The following is a 21,717-nucleotide window of genomic DNA, read 5'->3' on the forward strand; positions in this document are numbered from 1 at the left end:
GAACCTGCTATCCTTTCCCCATGATACAAAGAGGGACAAAAGGTACTGGAATTCATGCTTGTAATATCTCTTTTACCGGGCATTGTTGTGTAATATCCCGATTACAGACTTTTGTTATACGAATGTGGCTTACAAGAATGGAGTGCCTCCGGCCATTGTTTATCATTGTATTTGGCTCATCAAGAGGAGGTGAGTTCAAGTGTTCTGAAATTCCAGCACACCATGGCAGATTTTCAGCAATTTTTCTCAAAATAGAACAACAAATACTGGTGCTTTTTACGAAAACCTTTGTTGTCTTTTGTTTGTCAAGACAGGGTTCCACTTTGACGGCAATAATTTAAAAGGAAAATGTTTAATCCGGAAGCTTAAATTTTTTTTTTTTAAATGGGCCGAAGCAAAGTGGTTAAAAGGTTGTGGTGGATGAAGATTAAATTGGTAATAAAAAAGGATATTTGATGAAATGTGATGGAAACTTGCGGAACATTCTCTTGAGGTTGGTCTCATTGACTGATGAACAATGATAGCACTTTGGTGTTTGTGTAAGGCTGGTTAGCTGGTCCATTGGTAAACTATCTGATGGTCCACGATCATTATCAATTGACTCACCTGAAGGAGGAGTTGAGTCAAAAAACACATTTTAATACATAGATATATTCATACATTTAGATTGTTTATTTTTTGTTTAGTGCCAAGGACTAAAAGTTCTCACTCATGGTACAGGTTAAAACAAAAGAATCATGAAAAGTGAAGATGGAGGAAAGCCAATAGACCTCTTGCAAAAAGGCACTCTTACCTAGGCCCAAAAAATTCCCTCACTTACTTGTTTTCAACAACAACATTGTTTCATCCAAATCAGTGAGCAAATCCAATCCAAATCCAAATCAGTATCAACTTAACATTAAGATTTGTTTTCTTCTACGGCATTGCAAGACAAGATAATATTAAATAATTTGTTTTAAAGGACAACATGTAAATACCTTAATTCCAGTAATTTTATTTAAATTGATCAATTTATCTTCTGAAAATAGTAACAAATATACAGCAGCGGTTCCTTGTCTTGTACTTACTCCTGCTAAGGCTTAGTTCTTTAATAGATGAAGCAGGACTGCCAGGAATTGAACTCGTGGAGTTTGTGCTGGCCTTACGCTCTTTATCTCGATTCTTACTCATCTTGTCTTTACTCGAAACAGATGAATCGGCAAAACCTGATCAACAAATCATACAATTCACCATAAGTGTTAGAATTCAGACCTACATGTAGTTACCTGAGAAGTCTGTTAAGGTGAAATAATCCATCCGAAACAAGACTAGAAAATCCAAGACTTAGACCTCAACATCTTATGAGGGGGCGAATTTAATGACAAAAGAGAAACATGAAAACATTCAAGTCAACAGCATCAGAACCAGAAAAGTTTTGTTTACCGCCATCTGAAACTTTTATTAAAACAAAACCTTCATCTTTGAAGTGAAAAGAATAATTTCTATTAAAAATTGCACTAATGCAATTATTTTAAATTTCTCTTTATGAGGTAACGTCCAACGGCTGTACAGCCACTTTCGAGGTGAGGGCTACACTCATTGATTTGGGCTGTTGACCCGGATCAACTATCACCTACTCCTCGGGCTGAAATAGAGTTCCTCCCTTCACAGTCCTCAATAATTAGCATGGGTATCATCCACCAGGAGCCTGGCTGGTAAAGCAGAATGGACTACCTTCCCAAGTTGTTTGAAGCAATTATAGTTAAGTGCCTTGCTCAATGACACAAGTGTCATGACCGGGTACAGAACCCACACTATGCTGTTGACAACACCAAAGCTTGGGTCCGGTGAACTGCTCTGCCACGACACGCCACAAATTGTTGGTAACTAAATCAACCCTTGTCATCGTATGAACTTGATGGTCTAGCAGATCTACTCTAAAATATTGAAAAGTCATGTGTTCAAGTCCCATCCAGATTGCCCAAGGACTTTAACCCTGTGCAGATTTTGGAAAGCATTGATTTAATGCTGCCTTCTAATACAGGTAATACATCATTACAGAACAACAACAATTTGTTTGTTGTTTCTGCTCACCTGGAAATTTGACAGCTTGGGTGTAGATGACAATATTAGAGAGTTGAGCTGCAATCTGATGCCCCTCTTTCTTCTTCTTGTGTTTAACCTGAGTCATCTTATAAATATCATCACCTGTGCCTGGTGATGAGGCAAGACTACCATTCCTCCTAAAGACAAGTAAGATGGTATCAGTGTAACTCAGCATGCATGGTGTATGGAATAATCAAAATTTCATTAAGATGTAGATTGAGACTGGAAATTAAGTTGCCAAAAGAATAGAAGCAATGTCACTCTTCATTAAAGGGAAGGTACATGTACACGTTTGTTAATTACTCTAAACATAAAAACTGACTTGGTAACGAGCATTGGAGAGCCGGTGATAGTATAAAACATTGTGGGAAACGACTCCCTCTGAAGTAATGTAGTTTTTGAGAAAGAGGTAATTTCTCACTAAAATAATAAAAGACTTCTAGCTAGAAGTCTTTTATTCCTATCTGAAAGCACACAAATTCGTCCAACAAGGGTGTTTTTTCTTTCATAATTTTCTCGCAACTTCGATGACCGATTACGCTCAAATTTTCACAGGCTTGTTATTTTATGCATATGATGGGATGCACCAAGTGAGAAGACTGGTCTTTGACAATTACCAAACTTGTACCTTCCGTTTAAACAACTTTGTGGATTGATATTTTTGAGGAAGCCTTTTGCGAAGCATTTCCGAAAAGCAATGCTAAGACTGCTGTCATAAATTTTATATCACTGGTTGTTTACAGAGGTGGCACATTTCTTCTTTATTTACATGCAGACTAAGAGTTGTGGAAGCTCTTAAAACAAGCCAGTGTTGTAAAACTCCCTCTGAACCCACAAAATCTTTTAACTTATATTCTGTATACAAAATGGCCCAACCTCAAACTTTTCCTCTATTAAATCATTAATGACTGGAGTATGAGGTTGAATATCCGATCAAGTACATGTATGTAGTAAAACCAACAAAGGAGAACTACAAAACAAGAAGAAAAAAGATAGAACCTACTACAGTACTGATTCCATATTTGATTGTTCAAACAACTTACTTTTGTGCGCTGGAGGACTGTTTGATGTTTGTCACATTGTTGTTATTGACAGAAATGACTTTTGATGGTTCTTCGGATACTTCAGTGATGTCCGTTGTAGTAGACTCCATCCGGGACAACGTTGGAGGTTTTACTTCTGCTGCATCACTACCTGGTTCTAAATTGTGAGCAAATCAATTGGCAATTTGAACATTTAGCTTCAATACTCAATATCACCCAAGACTGAAAAAAAAAAATGGAAATTCAGAAAATAACACAAAAATGGAACCCGTTTCATTTCATTTTAATTGCCAGCAAACATTAAAAACCAACAAAAACTTGCGCATCAAAGTATCAACAAGAACAAACAATACAATAGATTTAAGAAGAATGCAGAAATGTAAAACACATGACAAAACACTGAGAAACCTGGCTTGGCGGGAAGGTTAATATTAGGGTGGTACACTAAAACAGTTAGAAGCAATAACAAACAAGTACCGATGGCAGGGAAAGCCAATAGTGACAGAGAGTAAATTTCAAAGTGGCTGACCATTTGGTTCTAAAAGGACCAAACAAACCCTCCCCCCGGAGGGATAAGCATTACCCACTATCAAGCCAAGCTGGGCAACTCAAAAAAAAAAATATATATATATATATAAAACTACCCACCTTCTGGTGGTATGACATCTTCATATGCATCTTCAAATTCATCATCTTCTTCCTCTGAGATGTCTCCCATAGAGGCAGTGGCTGCTGCTATCTCTGCTCCCCATTGACTCTTCTGTTCTCCCGCCATCTGCATCATCTACATGGTCAAAAATACAAAACTTATTTAATGTCTTTCTCAGGAATGGATCAGCTTCATCCAGCATACCACCATCCCAAGACAGAGTAAACTTCTTGTGAATTACTTCTCCACATCATCATCGATTTCTTAAAGATATTAGACTTGTCATTGATCACAACACTTCTATAAAACCAACATAATATAATAATATCGAAGTCTTATATAGCGCACGTATCTACCAAACAAGGTACTCAAGGCGCTGAGTATATACAAACTTTCAGAAAGATAGGTTATTACAGTGATGAATTCTGAGACCCAACTATGTAGCACCTTATAAGGGTTTACAAGGTACTACATCATCTGTAAGAAATCTTGGCGTGATTTTTGACAAATCCATTAATATGGATGCTCAAGTGACAAATATGTGTAAATCTATCTACCACAACATGAATTTAAGTAGAATCAGATGCTACATTGACAAAGATACATGTCATGCAGCAGTTAGGGCTTTGATAACATCTCGCCTGGGCTACTGTTTACTTAATGTAATGGCTTCACAAAGAAGAACCTGGATTGCCTACAATCCCTTCAATGTTAGGTTGCAAGATTGGTCCACACAGCACCTAAAAGCACAAACCAACTTCTCCCCTTATTGCTGCTCCTTCACTGGCTCAAAATCCCTCAAAGGGTAGTTTTAAAATCATGACACTTGTTTTTAAATCTCTTCACAATGAGGCTCCGTAATAACTGAGTCACTCCATATCCACCATTCTGCCTAAAACGATCTGCACTCATCATCCAGGACTACCCTAGATTCACCAAAGTCAAACAAAAAGGCTGGAGACTATTCTTTCTCATGCACTACTCCTAACTCTCTGGAACTCAATAGACCTTATGCACATGACGTCAAAAGAAGGTTGTTCATTGGCCAATCTATGTGCGTTTCGATTGTTTCCTCACCGTTTGACCTCAAAAATGGCGGCTGGATGACGTCAATGCATAAGGTCTATACCTTGTTCATTGGCTAATGTGACTTCCCACTTCCAAGTTCAAAAGGCATCTTAAAATTCACTTATAAATGTTTCTTCTGTGGTTTTCATCTCTTTTTTTGTAGCACTTTGTAACCGCTAGAAAAAGTATATTTAAATCCATTGGACATTTTCGGTAAACAGTAATGTCCAAGGCCCACACTTCGCGTATTACAACTTCTATATAAAATAACAAACCTGTGAAAACTGATATTGATATTGTTTTAGTGTTTTCTCAAAAAGTAAAGCATTTCATGGAATAATATTTCAAGAGAAGTCTTTCACCATTACCTTCTGTAAACCCTGTAAGTTATTTGTAAATCTGTGAACTTTAAAAAAAAATTTTGTTCCGAAAGTGTCCAATGGCTTTAAACCGCTGTTAATAATAATCAACCCTAAGTAGACTAACCCTGTGTTTCAGTAGTTCAGGTGGAAGCTGGTTGGCTTTGATCTTCTTATTCTTGACCAGAATCTTCCCACGGAGTTGCTCGGGGCTGGGTAGATGTGGGTCATCAGAGAAATCAGACTCGCACATAAAGCGGGTTACTAACTTATCACCCAAAACATCCTACAAATAAACAAATGCAAAACAGCCTCAGTTATAAAATAGTTCTGAACTGTTTATCATATACTTTGAATCATTATTCATGATAATTATTTAACATAGATGCATGCTGTCAAAGCGATCTTTCCTGAGAACATTTGCAATTAAGATTCATATTCTGTGAATCAGTGTTCATTATTACTAATAAACATGGTACTGATAGTTGCATAGACCTTACCGCAAATACTCGGTACGCGCATATTAGGCATGGAATGAGGTGCATGCTGGTCTAGCTAGCGATCAAGTTTGATCCCTAGCTAGACCAGCATGCAATTCATTCAACAGGTTACGCCTGCACAATGGGTATTTGTGAAATGGTCTACGCTGTCAGAACTATTGGCTTTCTTGGTAACACTTTGAAATGACGATTTGTATACTTTGAATCACCGTACATCATAACTATAACACAGGCTAAAACTAGTAGCATACTGTCAGAGCTATTGCCTTTTTTTTAAAACAGAAGGAATTAAGAAATAAATGCTTTAAGGCAGTGGACACTATTGGTAATTACTCAAAATGATTTTTAGCATATAACCTTAAATGGCAATGAGTAAATGGGGAGCTGTTGATAGAATAAAACATTATGAGAAACAGCTCCCTCTGAAGTGATGTTTTTTTCGTGAAAGAAGTAATTTTTCACGAATTTGATTTCGAGACCTCAGATTTAGAATTTGAGGTCTCGAAATCATGCATCTGACAGCACACAACTACGTATATGACAAGGGCGTTTTTTTCTTTCATTAATATCTTGCAACTTCAACGACCGATTGAGCTCATATTTTCACAGGTTTGTTATTTTATGCATATGAGATACTAAGATATTGAGATACACAAAGTGAGAAGACTGGTCTTTGACAATTACCAATAGTGTCCAGTGTCTTTAAAAAATAAATGCTTAATTAGCTTACGATGAATATTTGTGCCATCCTGGCTTGTTGGGGCAGAGAGCAGTGATTCTCAATAGATAGAATGATGGGATAGTCCGATGTTACAAAGGCTGCTCTATTAATTGCCTCTACCACTTCCTGTAATGAATGAAAAAGAAGAATCAATCAGTATCTACATCTACATGTTGAAGCTTAGATCTAAAATACCAAGTCCAAAATTGAGACCAAGAACTGCGAAATACAAGACATAGGTTGTCACAGGACCAAGCACATTTAAGCATTGAATTCAAGTTTTTGTAAGTCATCAGAGTGTGGGTTTGAATCCCGGTCGTGACACTTGTCCTTGAGCAAGATACTTTACTATAATTGCTTCTCTTCACCCAGGGGTATAAATGGGTACCTGCGAGGGTAGAGGTTGATACTGTGCTGAAAAAAAACCTTTAGAGCGCCACACAGCAGCTCAGGGCTGTACTCTCTACAAAGCTGAGAAAGATTAAATGAATGCCTTGACCAGAGAGCTTATGTAAAGCACATTGATTAGTTATTGTGTATATTCTGGCAGACCAAAAAAGTACATTAACAAGTAAAAGGCCATATAAAAGAAATAATTAGTATTATTGTTATTACTATTATAAATTTTAATAAACAAGTAACTGACCTTAAAACTGATCTTTGACGTCAGAGTATGACCGTGATATATCAATGGATAACCATCATCCCCATCCCAGCAATCTAACTCCACACATCTACAGCCAGTCAGTAATATCTATAAGGACAGAAACAAAGGAGTTATACCAGTGGGCTCTGTGGTCTAACATAACGATGACGATTACCATGATCATTCAGAGATTGGTGAAGGGCAACAACTGACATAAATATTCATCCTATTGGCAGGTCTAAGATAAATTCATCATTTCCCATGGTTTCTTACTGTTATCAGAAGACCTAAGGATTCTTGACTTTTTCTTTTAGAATTTACTCAAGAAACTACAAAGTTATTGATTAACAAAGCACAAATGACTCCAAAGTTGATTGTCATACAAGACTCACCAAATAGTGAAATGAACAGAAAATTTAGACAGTCCAAAATATACATTAGATCTCACCTTTGGCCAAAACCATTGATAAGAAGGTTGGTGTGGGAGGGGCCAGTTGGAAGGCACAGTGGTATATCAATAATTTACCTGAGCATAAATTTCAACGGATGATTCTCCTCGTAGTTGATGGCCAGTCAAGTATGTATTATGAGATGAATCTATGTAGTAATGACTCAATGGGTGGTTCAGCTCCTGCAGACATTGATAATAAATCACAGTTATTCAATACTTCATTCACAATCAAAAACCATGATAAGATCTTTATCCCGATTTAACATGCTTTAAATCAGTGCATAAATAAAATCTTAAATAAGATTCAAACTACCTCTAGCCACCAGGCTTTGTCAGTGGTCTATTGGTATATCTGCTCAAGCAAAGCAAAGGTTGTGAGTTTGAATCCCGGGAAAATTCTGAGTATACAGTGCTTAAAACCAACGGTGCAACGGTAAAAACAAATTATATTGATAAACCACTTTTTTACTGATTCAAGAACAATTAATTAAGCAAAGTCTTATCTCCATCTTATATAATATCAAGCAATTAATGTCTGCCCATTCAAGCATTGTCAATTCATACACACATTCAGTACCTAGGAATCGGACAAAGGTCTGAAATGTTACATTTCCACCATAAAAAGAAAACGTGCAGGGGCCGATTTCACAAAGAGTTAAGATTGATCTTTACTGTAAATCCATCTTATTTGCTAAGCAAAGTGTGATGTCACAATACAAATCACTATGGTGATATTGACAACTCTTATTAAGATGAATCTTAGCGCTTTGTGAAATCGAGCTCTGCTATTTGAAGTTGACGTGTTGTGCATTTGTTTACTTGTTTAGATGATCCTCCCGCATTTTGGGAAGTGACACATTTTGTGTGATAGCACTATCAGTTTTCAGATGGCTGGTGTTTGCTCTATGCATAGGCATCTGTTTCTTAACTGTTCTTTACAGCCAGTTGCTATAGAGACAGGATTTCATAGAACCATCTTCTTCATAGACCTTCTAAGACATTCAACTGTTCGTAGAATTTCTTAAAGATATAACATCAATGCTACATACACTGGAGCTGACGTGCACTTACCTCTCGTTTATAGACCTGTTCCTCATTATTGAAGGCATATGTATCTCTGTCCATCATAAAACGAGCAAAACCTTCAAATGAAAGACACTGTTGGTCTCTTACAGAGGATGAAGGCTCATGGCGCTGGTAAATGAAAAACAAGGAATTGTAACAGTCATAAAACCCATTTTGCCTGCCAAAGTTAGCCAGGACTTATTTTTTGTGCCGCAGCCTAATTGTTCATTTTCTGCAATTCAAATCTCTAATATGACTACAGGATGTGGGCCTTTGGCAAAATAGACGGAGCCCTAATTGGTTTAGCAAGATTCAGTAGTTGGCTAATACTTATGTACAGAAGGGAACATTTCAAAAAATGTAAGTGGCATAATGTAGGCAAACACCATGTCTGGTATTGGCGACTTTGTTAGTGGGTATGGAAAATGCACTGCAAAGGTGCGGTCTTCAAGGCATGTCGTGGCTGAGTGATCTAGTTTATGGGACCCCCAGCTCTGGTATTGTCAGAAGCAGAGTGTGGGTTTGAATCCATGTCATGACACTTGTGCCCTTGAGCAAGGCACTTAACCATCGTTGCTTCAAAAACAAAAACAATGGGAAGTTAATGCATTCTGCTCTACCAGCAAGGCTCCTAGTGGATGATACTCATGCCTACATCCTTAAGGACTGTGAAGGGGGTAACCCTGTTTCAGCCCCAGGAGTAGGTGGGTCCTAGTGGATGATACCCATGCCTACATCCTCACAGACTGTGAAGGGGGTAACCCTGTTTCAGCCCCAGGAGTAGGTGGCTCCTAGTGGATGATACTCATGCCTACATCCTTAAGGACTGTGAAGGGGGTAACCCTGTTTCAGCCCCAGGAGTAGGTGGGTCCTAGTGGATGATACCCATGCCTACATCCTCACAGACTGTGAAAGGGGGTAACCCTGTTTCAGCCCCAGGAGTAGGTGGGTCCTAGTGGATGATACCCATGCCTACATCCTCACAGACTGTGAAGGGGGGTAACCCTGTTTCAGCCCCAGGAGTAGGTGGGTCCTAGTGGATGATACCCATGCCTACATCCTCACAGACTGTGAAGGGGGTAACCCTGTTTCAGCCCCAGGAGTAGGTGGCTCCTAGTGGATGATACTCATGCCTACATCCTTAAGGACTGTGAAGGGGGGTAACCCTGTTTCAGCCCCAGGAGTAAGTGGCTCCTAGTGGATGATACTCATGCCTACATCCTCACAGACTGTGAAGGGGTAACCCCATTTCAGCCCCAGGAGTACAATTTAGGTGGCAACATGCCCCTGGTGGCAGTTGATTTGGGTCAACAGCCCAGTTCATTTAAGTGTAGCCCTCATCACCTCACCGTAAGTGTAGCCCTAAAAAAAACCAGCCAACAATCAGCACCATCAGACCATAGACTAAAATCACTTCATCAGACCAATCAGACCTAGTCAATTGATTAGATTCTTTACTATCAAACTAACCTGGATAACGCTCAGTGCTTCCTTTTCCTCCATTTCCTCTGCTTGTTCCCTTCCCAAGAACTGCTTCAATTCTTCGACCCCCATTACATGAGTAGTCACTGTTTGAACACCAGTGCTATTTGCTTGCACACTGGAGGCTGCGATGGCATCAGCGACACGGCGGTTACTGTCATTCAGGGGCTCTACAAACATATTCCTTGTAAGGCTGAACACTGTTGGAAATATAGATATGAATGAATTGAGTTAGACACACATTTACAAATTCAAAATACAATGCCTATCCAAAAGTTGGCCCTGGTCTGCGTTCCACAGCCCATTGGTTAACTTACGAGTGAATTTTCAAACCAGGGTGTGTTGTGCACAAATAAATCTTGGAACATTCGGGGAAAAACGGCAAAACGACCCACAGGAGATGTAGCAAATGTTACCCAACCTTAGAACTGAACAAAAGATTGTATCATAAAACTTTGGTGTGATCCATGGTTACGCAGCAGTTACATGTACAGGTTAAATGGTTAGTGACTGGCACCCTGGAACAAAAATAGGGGAGACCGCCAATAAAGGGCTAGATAGTTCAGATGTTAAAGCGCCTGAACGTTAATCCTGAATTCTCAGGTTATACACATCGGTGTAAGGGTAAAAACTAATTATTTTAGTGATCCCTGATGCAAAACAAAATAAAATTAAAGGATTTGGGTACTTTTTGTAACACAACACACAATGTCTACAGATTTACATTAAACTTACACCGTTTGAAGATAATGATAGTAGAAAGCTTCCCTGAAAATATTACTTGCTGAGGTGCTGTAAACTACTTTCATGACATTGTTGTACTCATCTCTCAAAAACTACAGCACCTCAGCAAGTAATATTTTCAGGGAAGCTTTCTACCATCATTACCTTTAAACGGTGTAAGTTTAGTGTAAATCTGTAGACATTGTGTTTTTTGTCTTACAAAAAGTACGTACACCCTAGACCCTTTAACATCCATTAAACAATTGATAATACTTGAGTACATACTTGTTCCCTGTATGTATCCTGTGTCACCATCTACACTTTTGCTGGACCCAGCGGCTGATAAGTCTTTGCTGGATGAATAAGGCTTGGAGTAAGAGTCAAATATATCCTTCAGATCTTTCCTACAGCGCAGACTGAAAGACTTGAATAATTCCACAAATTCTGCGAAAGAAAATCAAACTGAATGTACATGTATAGTTCAAACATTTTTGGTATGTTTCCTGATAAAATTGCACCCACAAACAGATGGTGTAAACAAAAACACCACAACCATTCCAAGTTGCCAACTGGCTTGGTATTGTCAGGATACGCTACACAAAGGCCACCATGCAAAGTTTTAGATCATACATCAATGGCATGATGTACACAAATGTTGAAAAAAAACATGAAAAAACCTCAAAAATGGGAATTAGTTTTCTCTAAAGTCTGAAGATGAAGCCTCCTGAGTTACTGGATGTTACATATTAGACATTTAAGAGGTTTACATGGTCTCTAGATCATCTCAAATAGAAAGCTTAATAATAATAAAAATAATAGTATCAAATTCTTAAATAGCGCACGTATCTACCAAAGAAGGTACTCAAGGCGCTGAGTATATACAAACTTTCAGAAAGATAGTAGCTTATGGTTTGGTCTCAACTAGGGCTTAGTGATAACTTCTTCTATTTAAATAAATTTGAAGTCAAAAGAGAGTCAAGAAAAAGATGATAAAATCTGGAGAAAAAAATTGACAAAATCGTAAGAGTATTGCATAAATGTATAAGTACCTGTGAATGAAAGCTGTGAATTCATAGTAAGCAGTGATTGATTTCCCACACTACCCAAACTGGGTGACTTCCTTCGTGGGTGATGGGAGAGTGGGTATTCCTGTCCTACTTCACTATAGCTTGAGTCTGTATGGCTACGGGCTGAGTCTGTCCTACTTCTTGTAGAATCAGTCTGACTTCGATCAGTCAGGATGGATGCTGAAACTGATGTTGTGTCGTAATCTGTCAGGCGAAGAAAAGAAAAATAGATTTTAAAAATGCAGCCATCCTGTCTTTCTCTACCATTATAAACCCAATGTAACCAAACTGAGGCTGAAAGGTGAACAAATAGTTTGGCTCTTGCATATTAAAGGCAGTGGACACTATTGGAAATTACTCAAAATAATTATAAGCATAAAAACTTTACTTGATGATGAGTAATGGGGAGAGATTGATGGTATAAAACATTGTGAGAAACGGCTCCCTCTGAAGTGACGTAGTTTTCGAGAAAGAAGTAATTTCCGTGAATTTGATTTCGAGACCTCAGATTTAGAATTTGAGGTCTCGAAATCAACCATCTAAATGCACACAACCAGACAACTTCGTGTGACGAAGGGTGTTTTTCTTTCATTATTATCTCGCAACTTCGACGACAAATTGAGCTCAAATTTTCACAGGTTTGTTATTTTATGTACATGTTGAGATACACCAAATGAGAACACTATTCTTTGACAATTACCAATAGTGTCCAGTGTCTTTAAACAAGAATAATCTGTTTTAAAAATACAACCATCTTGTTTTGCTTTACTCCGTAATACATGTAACTGTTGTTATTCTTTTATGAGAGTATGGAAATAAATGTATTCTTGAATTGAATTGATCTTAATAAGAGCAATTTTGTCATAGTATACAGGGGAACTCAACACAATGACTACACAGGGTTTAAACACAGGGTTTAAACACTTTCAAGATCAGCACAAATGAGCAGCCTATGAGGCTTGTGCATTTTCAGTACTATGGCTTTCTTGCCTTGATGGTATGACTTCCACTTCCAAGGAAAAGGGAAAACTTCAAATAAAACCTTGAAATTAGGAAAACTCCTGTTAAATAGGACAGGTTTGAAGTGTTTATTTAACATTTTGAGCTGTATTACATGTACTTCATAATTGTCAATTTCAAAATGCATTTAGTATGATACTTTTTTAATGGAATTCTTTGAAGGATAATGTGTTGTGTGAGGTACATGTACGCAAAAAAAAACCAGTGCACTTATCGAAAAGAGAAGAGGTTCGCCCCGGCGTTCCTGGTTTGATTGGCTGCATGCTGTGCCATAGCAACTTGTAAACCATTACACATGGGAAAGGAGTAGTTCTCATAACTCAAACGTAGTCCCCTATACTTAGCAGGAAAATACTGCATGTTAAAGCGCCTTGAGCGTCACTGAGTGACGGATATGCGTGCTATCTAAGAAGCCTTTATTATAATAACCTTTTCCTTCCGTCATTGATCCATTGAGTTCTGATACCCCACTATCATCATTAACAGTTCTTGATCCATCAGGTATATCCATGCTGGATGATGGAGAATCATCACCCTCTGCAGACCCTTGGAACGTGTCGCTTGCGATTGACCTTGTGTACATCTTCCTCATAGCTTTCTTCTTGAAACTCTGAGACTTTCGACCTCTGTTCTTCAGCTTGCTGTCGTCAGAAACCTGCGGGGAGGCCAAGGAGGGTACAGTCAATCATGATATTCTTATAATATGAATAATATTTTGCATTTTCCTTTCCCTCTTTGTAGCTTGTTGTAGCTGGACAGTTTTGTGCATCAAGCTCAAGTTCTGGTTTCTGAGTCATCAGGGTGTGGGTTCGAATCCTGGTTATGACACAGTCCTTGAGCAAGACTCTTGACTATATTTACTTCTCATTACCCAAGGGTATAAATGGGTACCTGTTAGAGCAGAGATGGTTCTTATGATTGATGTAGCTTAGTGCGCTACAAACTTGGCAGCACAGGCTAAGCTTGGGCGATATCACGATATTATCGAATATCGCGATATTAATTTGGACACGATTTCGATATCGGATGGATTTGGTTTTAATCGAAATATCAATATATCGCGATATATCGCGATAATCGCGATATATCGATATATCGATTAAATATCGCGATGTATTTGCTAGCTGAGACATCTTGCACCCCATAGGTTTGGAGTAAAACCAGAAGAATAGGTCATTAGAACACCTCTCTTATGCTAGGACTGTCTCTTCTACAACTTTCACTTGGAGTTTTAAGACTGATGATGTCAAATTTGATTAATCGCGATTATATCGAATATCGCGATATATTGTCGGCGATATATCATGAATAAAATAAATCGATATCGCCCAAGCTTAGCACAGGCTGTATACTCCCTAGAGAGATGAAATGGTTAAGGAATGAAAAATACGGCCCAGTGACCAGGGGTAATGTTTGAAGCGCAATGATCATTCTTTTGAATTCCACAATGTGCATGTAAGAGTCGATATTGTAATTACGGGATTGATGTTGAAGTACATGTGTAAACAACAATTACAGTACACCTGTTTCTTTCAGAACCACCACTAAACTTGACAGAGGTACATGACCCCTGTATTACCACAATTATCCTGCCATGCAAAGCTACACACGCAAAAAACACCACTCCAGATTTTTAGCACTTAAAAACTCAACCACCTTTTGAAATGAAACTATCGCTGGTTCCATGAATGTTCTATTTTCTGACCTTTTGAGCTGCTATAAGTGATTTCTGCTTGATGACTATCTTCTTGGCCGGTGAGCTGTATCCAGTCAGGGGTTTACTGTGTGAAGACAACGAGTCGACACTCTGACTCTTTTCATTTGGCAGCTTCTTCATTGCTAAATTCTTTCCTCCAAAAACCTGAGCAGAGACAAGACAACATTATCCAACACTGAAAGAATGAAAAAACTCATCAATGTCATAGCCCAAGAATGATTACTTGGTTTTCAATATGTTTCTCCAACAGTATTCCCTGTTCTCTGCCTGGCTAAATAAGGGAATCAATGTGTGGTGAAGAGGTTTTCATCCCAACAAGGCCTGGTTCTTGATAATTTTACCGAGACGAATTCCCATTCATGAATACCTTCTCGGTCAAAAACATCAACACTTTTTGGTCAAAAAGTAAAATAAATGCAAAAATTATAATTGTTCAATGATTTCTTTCAACTCAACACCCCTCCAGCTATGAAATGGTAAAGCCCTCCGCCGCCCTCGGGTAAACAACTCCTTATAAGGGAATGCTGTGCGCGTCGCGCGTATCGCGTGATGTGGCACGACTGTTTCAGCCAGTGCTCTCGACCAATAGGAATGAAGAAACTATCTTATAAGAACAGGTGCAAGCTCGCATGTCAGGTCCATGTTTCAACACTTTTTAATGGTCATAAACAAAGGTTTATACACACCCACTTGACGCGCTCTCCACCAATAGGAATAGCGAAACTGTCTGAGGTATTTATGAATGCCAATTAAAACAACTTAGCACCAGTCAAAATACACACCAAGCACTCCGCCTGGATAGATCAAGTGAAAAAGCTGACTGACTATTAAAATGAAAAGCTATAACTAGTCCCACTGGCTAGTCATTGAACAAGTTTAGGGCAAACCCAATACCATACAGCAGGGCTGGAACTTTACACTTGACCACAGGCCCAAGACCACTGATTTTAGTGTCAGGCCAGTAAACTTTGATTAAATTAATAATCCAGCTCGTTTGTGGTTTCAATTGAGTAACAATAAATCACTGTGTAATAATTAAAGCAAATTATATCCAAATGACTTTGAGTCCCATGAATGTCTTTCAGTTCTGTTGAGTTATGAAGTACTCAATATCAACAAAGAAAAAAATGAGATAAACTTCTGAAACATGCCTAGGTGCTTGTTAAAATATTATACAATTAAACACGTTAAATACAATAGTGTCCAGGGATCGATTTCACAAAGAGTATAGGTCTAGTCTTAACTTAGGACTAGTCCTAAGAGATATTAAGAACGTATGGCTAGTCCTAAGTTAGGACGAGTAACTCGTCCTAACTCGAGATAAGACTAGTCTTAACTCTTTGTGAAATCTACCCTCGGAATCAGGAAGATTGTTCTCATTTTCTTTCTGGTCTTGTAAGATCATTTCTGGCCCAGTAAATATTTTGAGCTACAAGGCGTGTAATATTAAGGATTTTCCCTCCAAATTTGAGCCCTGTACAGTATAACCTTGATTAACTAGGTTTTGAATTGTACTTACTTTTATTGCTTCCAAAGGTGTTGGTCCCACACATTTCCCAAATTCAAAAAATGAGTTGAGGTACTCTCGCTGCAACCACATAATCCTTCGATCCGTTGTAAGTAACCGTTGTTTCCTAATGGCCCTGATCAAAGCACGAAGACCATAAGCCCACAGGGACACCGTTCTACTAGGTCCGACAAAATGAAGTAGTCTATTGTCGACTATCCCGCCACCGTACAGCACAGCGAAGGAATTCTCTCCCTGGGTGATCCCAGATAGGTTATGCCGCTTAGCAATGGAGCTACAATCCACCTCCTGGTCCCCAAGAAACACATCCTTAGCACTCATCAGGTCTAGGTATCCCTCTTCGAAACCATTAGAAATTATGATGTTTGAATTGTACTTATTGCACAGTACAGACTCCAATGAACTATCTGAATCATCCCCATTGGCTGACACCTTAGACCAGACCAGGAGACTGTTGGTGGGGTCCAGACGCAGCTGGCACATGGTGGACTTATCCTCATCCCAGTGGACAGCCGTGGTGCCGTGATGCATGCACTGTAGAAGATGGAGGTCCCTCTCTAGGAGATGATGTGGGATAATCTCAATATGATGAGGGTTGGGTACTGGGTGGATAGGGTCGTATGGGTATTCCTGATCATCACATGTAATGTACGAGGTTTTACCTGTTGACTTGGTATCCTCCTCCTTGTTTTCACTGAAAAATAGTTAAAAAAAACAAAAAAAGTTATACAACATTTTACGCTATGTATTTGACAGGTTATCAATGTTAACTTTGTTTTCTTTACTTACTGACCACATTGCTTTATACTAACAGTGCTTAGAAGGAGAACACAGGTTTGTCCTCATCACACAAAGACAAAACATGTGAATAGTGACAAGAACTGAATATCGGATTTAAATGGAAGTGTCGTGGAAGTGTCGTGGCCGAGCGGTTACGATCACCGAATTTAAACTCTGGTGTTTCTGATCAGCAGAGTGTGGGTTCGAATCCCCAGTCGTGACACTTGTGTACTTAAGCAAGACACTTGACCATTGCTTCGTCCTTCGGATGGGATGTAAAGCCGTTGGTCCCATGTGTTGTGTAACGCATGTAAAAGAACCCAGTGCACTTATCGAAAAGAGAAGGGGATCGCCCCGGTGTTCCTGGCTGTGACTGCTGTATGCGCCTTTGTAAACCCTTTAAAGTGCTAACTAATTGGGTCTCAAAATTCATCACTGCAATAACCTATCTTTCTGAAAGTTTGTACATACTCAGCGCCTTGAGTACATTGTTTGGTAGATACGTGCGCTATATAAGACTTCGATGTTATTATTATTATATTATTATTAAATCTAAACAATCTGATACTTCACAGGTCATGAAAAGGGTACTGCATGCTTGCTGTCAATGCATTTGGAGTATTGTCATGTTTGTCGGTGTGTCTGTGTGCCACCCTTACCTTTAATCATTTCCACTATACGAATGTATTTCTCTATAGATTGCAGCACAGCCTAGTATCATTAAGTACTTTAAAGGGAAGGTACACGTTTATTAACAATTATTAACTTAAAAACTGACTTGTAACAAGCATTGGAGAGCTGTGGATAGTATGAAACATTGTGAGAAACGACTCCCTCTGAAGTGACAGTTTTTGAGAGAGAGGTTATTTCTCACTAAAATAATTAAAGACTTCTAGCTAGAAGTCTTTTATTCCTATCTGAAAGCACATAAATTCGTCCACCAAGGGTGTTTTTCTTTCCTCATTTTCTCGCAACTTTGATGACCAATTGAGACCAAATTTTCACAGGCTTATTTTATGCTTATGATGGGATACACCAAGTGAGAAGACTGGTCTTTGACAACTACCAGAAACGTGTACAGTGCCTTTAAGTATAACTGTGTATCCTCCCCCTGTCTGTCTGCGTGTGTGTCTGTGTGTAAGTCTTTCATACCTTTCATTTTCTCTGTTTCTGTCTGCAGATTGACGGCACAGCCTGATATCATTCAGTACCCAGTTAGTTCTCATCATCTTATCAGTGTTGAGTAGAATTCCTGAATAATCCATAGTCGTTTGTGTATCACTCTCTAAGTCCTAGATTAGATTCACATAGTAATAACACTGGTTAAAGGCACTGGAAACATTCAGTAATTACTTAAAGGAACGTTACAAAAATCGTGAAGATCACAGATTTACATAAAAACTACACGGTCTAATGATGATGATAGTAAAAAACATCCCTTGAAATATTTCTGTCTGAAATATCAAACTTGATGAGAAATAAATAAATTCTCCGATTGGAGTTTATTGCTCACTGAGCGCTTTATTCGTTTTAGTTTTGCATCGATGTCATGCAAAAATGTTTAATCGCTTTTCACTATTTTCTCGTGACCCAGATGACCGATCGATCTAGAACTTCTACAGGTTTATCAGTTTATGTATATGGTGGATTACATATAGTGCTTACACTGCCAGCAACTGATTCTTTAGCAAAAACCAATTCTGTAATGTTCTTTTAAGATATACTTTAATAGTAATAAGCAATGCAGAGCTCTGAAGTAACATAGTTTTTGAGAATGAGGTGATTTCTAACTCAAATGTTTGAATCTGAAACAAGCCGACTGAAGCTTTTCTCAGGCATCTTAAAGGGACACATTGCCTTGGATCGGTCGAGTTGGTCTTTGAAAAGCGTTTGTAACCGTTTTTTATAAAATGCATATGGGTAGAAAGATGTTGTAAAAGTAGAATACAATGATCCACACAAACATGCCTCGAAATTGCGTGGTTTTCCTTTTACCTCGACGACTAACACGTCGGCCATTTATGGGGGTCAAAATTTTGACTCCCATAAATGGCTGACCGTGTTAGTTCGCACAGTAGAAGAAAAACCACGCAATTTCGAGGCAAACTTGTGTGGATCATTGTATTCTACTTTTAAAACATCTTTCCAACCATATGCATTATATAAAAAACGGTTACAAACGCTTTTGTTTTGACCAACTCGTCCGTTCCAAGGCAATGTGTCCCTTTAAAGCACACAAATTTGTGCAACAAGGTGTACTTTCTTGGCAACTTCAACGATCAACTAATAAGCCAACATTTTCACAGGTTTTTTAATTTATGCATATGTTGGGATACTCTTGTCTTTGACAATTACCAAAGGTGGACAGTGCCTTTGATCACACTAAACCATCAGCAAAAGTTGCCATTTCTTCAGAGAGTGTCATTATGGAATTTGTTTTTTATTAAAAACAATTGAGTTTAGATTTGAATTTCTTTTTACACTTTTTTTCTTCATAAACCATTGAAAACAATTTATGAGGAAATAAACAGAAAAAAAGAAAAACCACTGAATGTGGCAATAATCTATTTTGAACACGGAACACAAATAAATCTATGCTCCTTTAAAACCCTTCTCTGTCATTTTTTATTGGCGCAAAAACAAATAAAAGTTAAACATTAACATATATCTCTTGTTTTCACATGTATGTCCAGTACACATGAGCAAACAATCAAACCAAAACAACACCGGCTTCTGTCTTCTCTTGATCAAAACACCTTTCTAATCATGTCAATGTTTGGTAAATTACAAAACTTAATCTGATTTGTAACATCCACAGCGGCTTCTTTCTAAAACACAAACATCTTTCCCCTCGCCCACATTTCATTAATCAAGACATGACACCGTTGGGAAAGATACGTAGGTAGAAGTGGATAGAGCTACTCTAATTAGTTTTTCTCTCCACTAGTGTTTGCAGAAATGATTCCCGGCAGCTAAAATTACAATTCCGACATGTGTAATGTTTTGAAGGTAATCTATCTAGACCTATAGACAATATCACTCCAACCTGTTCCTCATACATCAAGAACATTTTTAATTTGCTTTTTCAATAATTACTTTTGGTAAATATTATTATTTTGTTCAATTTTTACCTCATATTTTTGCTCAGGTTGTGAGGCCTGTGAAGATTATGAGAGAATCAATCAGGGATGGATTATGTCTATTTATTTATTTATTTATTTACTTGTTATAGGAGGCGCTATGTGAAAAAGGGGATTCGCCTTTCACTTTTGAAGGACTTATTTTCATCAACCTCTTTCTCATATTTTTGTGTCAGATTTGGAAGCGTGCCAACATAAATAGAGCTGCTAGACAAAAACTGCTTGGAGCAAAATTAGTAGGGAACCAGACACATTGAACTTTCACTGCATTTGGGCTTGTAATAAACATGTGTTTAATTTTTAAAGCTCATCAGGGCCAAATTACATAATGGACATGTTGAGAAAAAAATATTGCTCAGCAAATTCCTTTGCTCAAAAATGAGCTACATGTACATTTTACTACAGGGGACCAGTCTCAAAAGTGTATACAAAAAACAAAATGGGGTTTGGGCAGGTAACCTGTTCTTACATAACTATTTGGTTTGGGGTAACCGTCGAGAACTGTCGTGCAATATATTCTACTACCACGGAGTAGATTTTCAGAATTCAGGAGACTTCTCAGTTCCGACAAGAACTATCCTGCTGTTAACTGCTACCTCGGCGGAAAAATTGGCCGAGACTACTACTTTAGCTGTAGTGGTTCGTTATTTACTTGACTACCACTAAGTGAGTTCTTCATTGTTCTAAACGTTCTGACTAGCTTGTTCTAGTCATTGTCAGGAGACTGTTCTTACTAAGCAACATATTCTACATTTTGTGAGAATGAATCAAATAAGCAGCCATTCTTTACTTACTTTATCTGTTGGTTCTGGGACAGCAATAATGGGCGAGTTCTCTTCGAAGATAAATTGAAGCTCTCTCAGGAATGCTCCAAAGTAAGGGACCACTTTACATCCAGGGATGCAGATTGCCCGGTCTACAGCGTCTCGGTACTCCATGTTGTTACTATTGATGGACTCATACAATGCCATCATGGCCTCGACATCACCCTCATCGGAGCCCTGAAACAGTGGACGTACTAGGAGGGACCTGGAGCAATCGAAAAAGTTCCTGCATGGGCAGCGAAGATGGTACCAAGATGGGGAAAGTTTATTTCAAGTGTGACTGATCCAGAGGTGAGAGTCATTAGTAACGAAAAAGTCTGAAACTTGGATACAAATTCAAAGGTATGTTGAAATGATGACATTTCTACCGTTTGGTCACCCCTGGGGTTATAGATTCCAAGGAGCTTTTGGAAACAGTATCCAAAGCACTAGAGAAGTAGACCAATGTGCAGGATTTCTTTATTTGTGGAAAAACATATTGTCTGATTTTCTTCACCAGGCCGGCATAAAAAGTCTGAATTCAGCCAAAAGACTGAACAATCTCATCCCTGGTGATCAATAAAATGGCTTAATGAGACAGCACTTTATCATTTGCGTGGTCAGGTTTCTTGTATACATAATGACAGTATTAGCTTTAATTTCATTTTATATAAAGGGATCAGACTGTTCTTTCAGCATCTGTTTTAGTGAAGCTGTTGATAAGAATTGGTGGCTACAGCTTCGGCTACAATTGTTACTAAGGGTGCTGCTAAGATGTACTTTTACAATGCATGAAGTGGAAATCTAGCCATAGCCGTCGTAGCCGCCAATGCAGACAGACACAGCCTTAAAGACACTGCAACCGATTTC

General features: G+C 38.4%; 1 protein-coding gene across 1 annotated transcript in view; it reads right to left on the reverse strand.

Moving 5' to 3' along the window:
- LOC139940429 (uncharacterized) overlaps positions 1 to 21,717 on the reverse strand; it is a 141,305-nt gene that overhangs the window by 19,325 nt on the left and 100,263 nt on the right. The window contains exons 13-30 of the mRNA XM_071936671.1: positions 20,839 to 21,094; positions 18,057 to 18,196; positions 16,116 to 16,818; positions 14,585 to 14,740; positions 13,309 to 13,534; positions 11,842 to 12,063; positions 11,078 to 11,236; positions 10,058 to 10,269; positions 8,594 to 8,716; positions 7,598 to 7,702; positions 7,072 to 7,179; positions 6,435 to 6,551; positions 5,332 to 5,490; positions 3,777 to 3,912; positions 3,129 to 3,285; positions 2,074 to 2,222; positions 1,068 to 1,205; positions 453 to 606 (exon numbers count right to left, since the gene is read on the reverse strand). Of these exons, the coding sequence (XP_071792772.1) occupies positions 453 to 606; positions 1,068 to 1,205; positions 2,074 to 2,222; positions 3,129 to 3,285; positions 3,777 to 3,912; positions 5,332 to 5,490; positions 6,435 to 6,551; positions 7,072 to 7,179; positions 7,598 to 7,702; positions 8,594 to 8,716; positions 10,058 to 10,269; positions 11,078 to 11,236; positions 11,842 to 12,063; positions 13,309 to 13,534; positions 14,585 to 14,740; positions 16,116 to 16,818; positions 18,057 to 18,196; positions 20,839 to 21,094 (3,420 nt within the window). The remainder of the gene's footprint in view (positions 1 to 452; positions 607 to 1,067; positions 1,206 to 2,073; positions 2,223 to 3,128; positions 3,286 to 3,776; positions 3,913 to 5,331; positions 5,491 to 6,434; positions 6,552 to 7,071; positions 7,180 to 7,597; positions 7,703 to 8,593; positions 8,717 to 10,057; positions 10,270 to 11,077; positions 11,237 to 11,841; positions 12,064 to 13,308; positions 13,535 to 14,584; positions 14,741 to 16,115; positions 16,819 to 18,056; positions 18,197 to 20,838; positions 21,095 to 21,717) is intronic.

Source organism: Asterias amurensis, chromosome 8, assembly GCF_032118995.1.
Source record: "Asterias amurensis chromosome 8, ASM3211899v1".
Taxonomy (NCBI): Eukaryota; Metazoa; Echinodermata; class Asteroidea; order Forcipulatida; family Asteriidae; genus Asterias; species Asterias amurensis.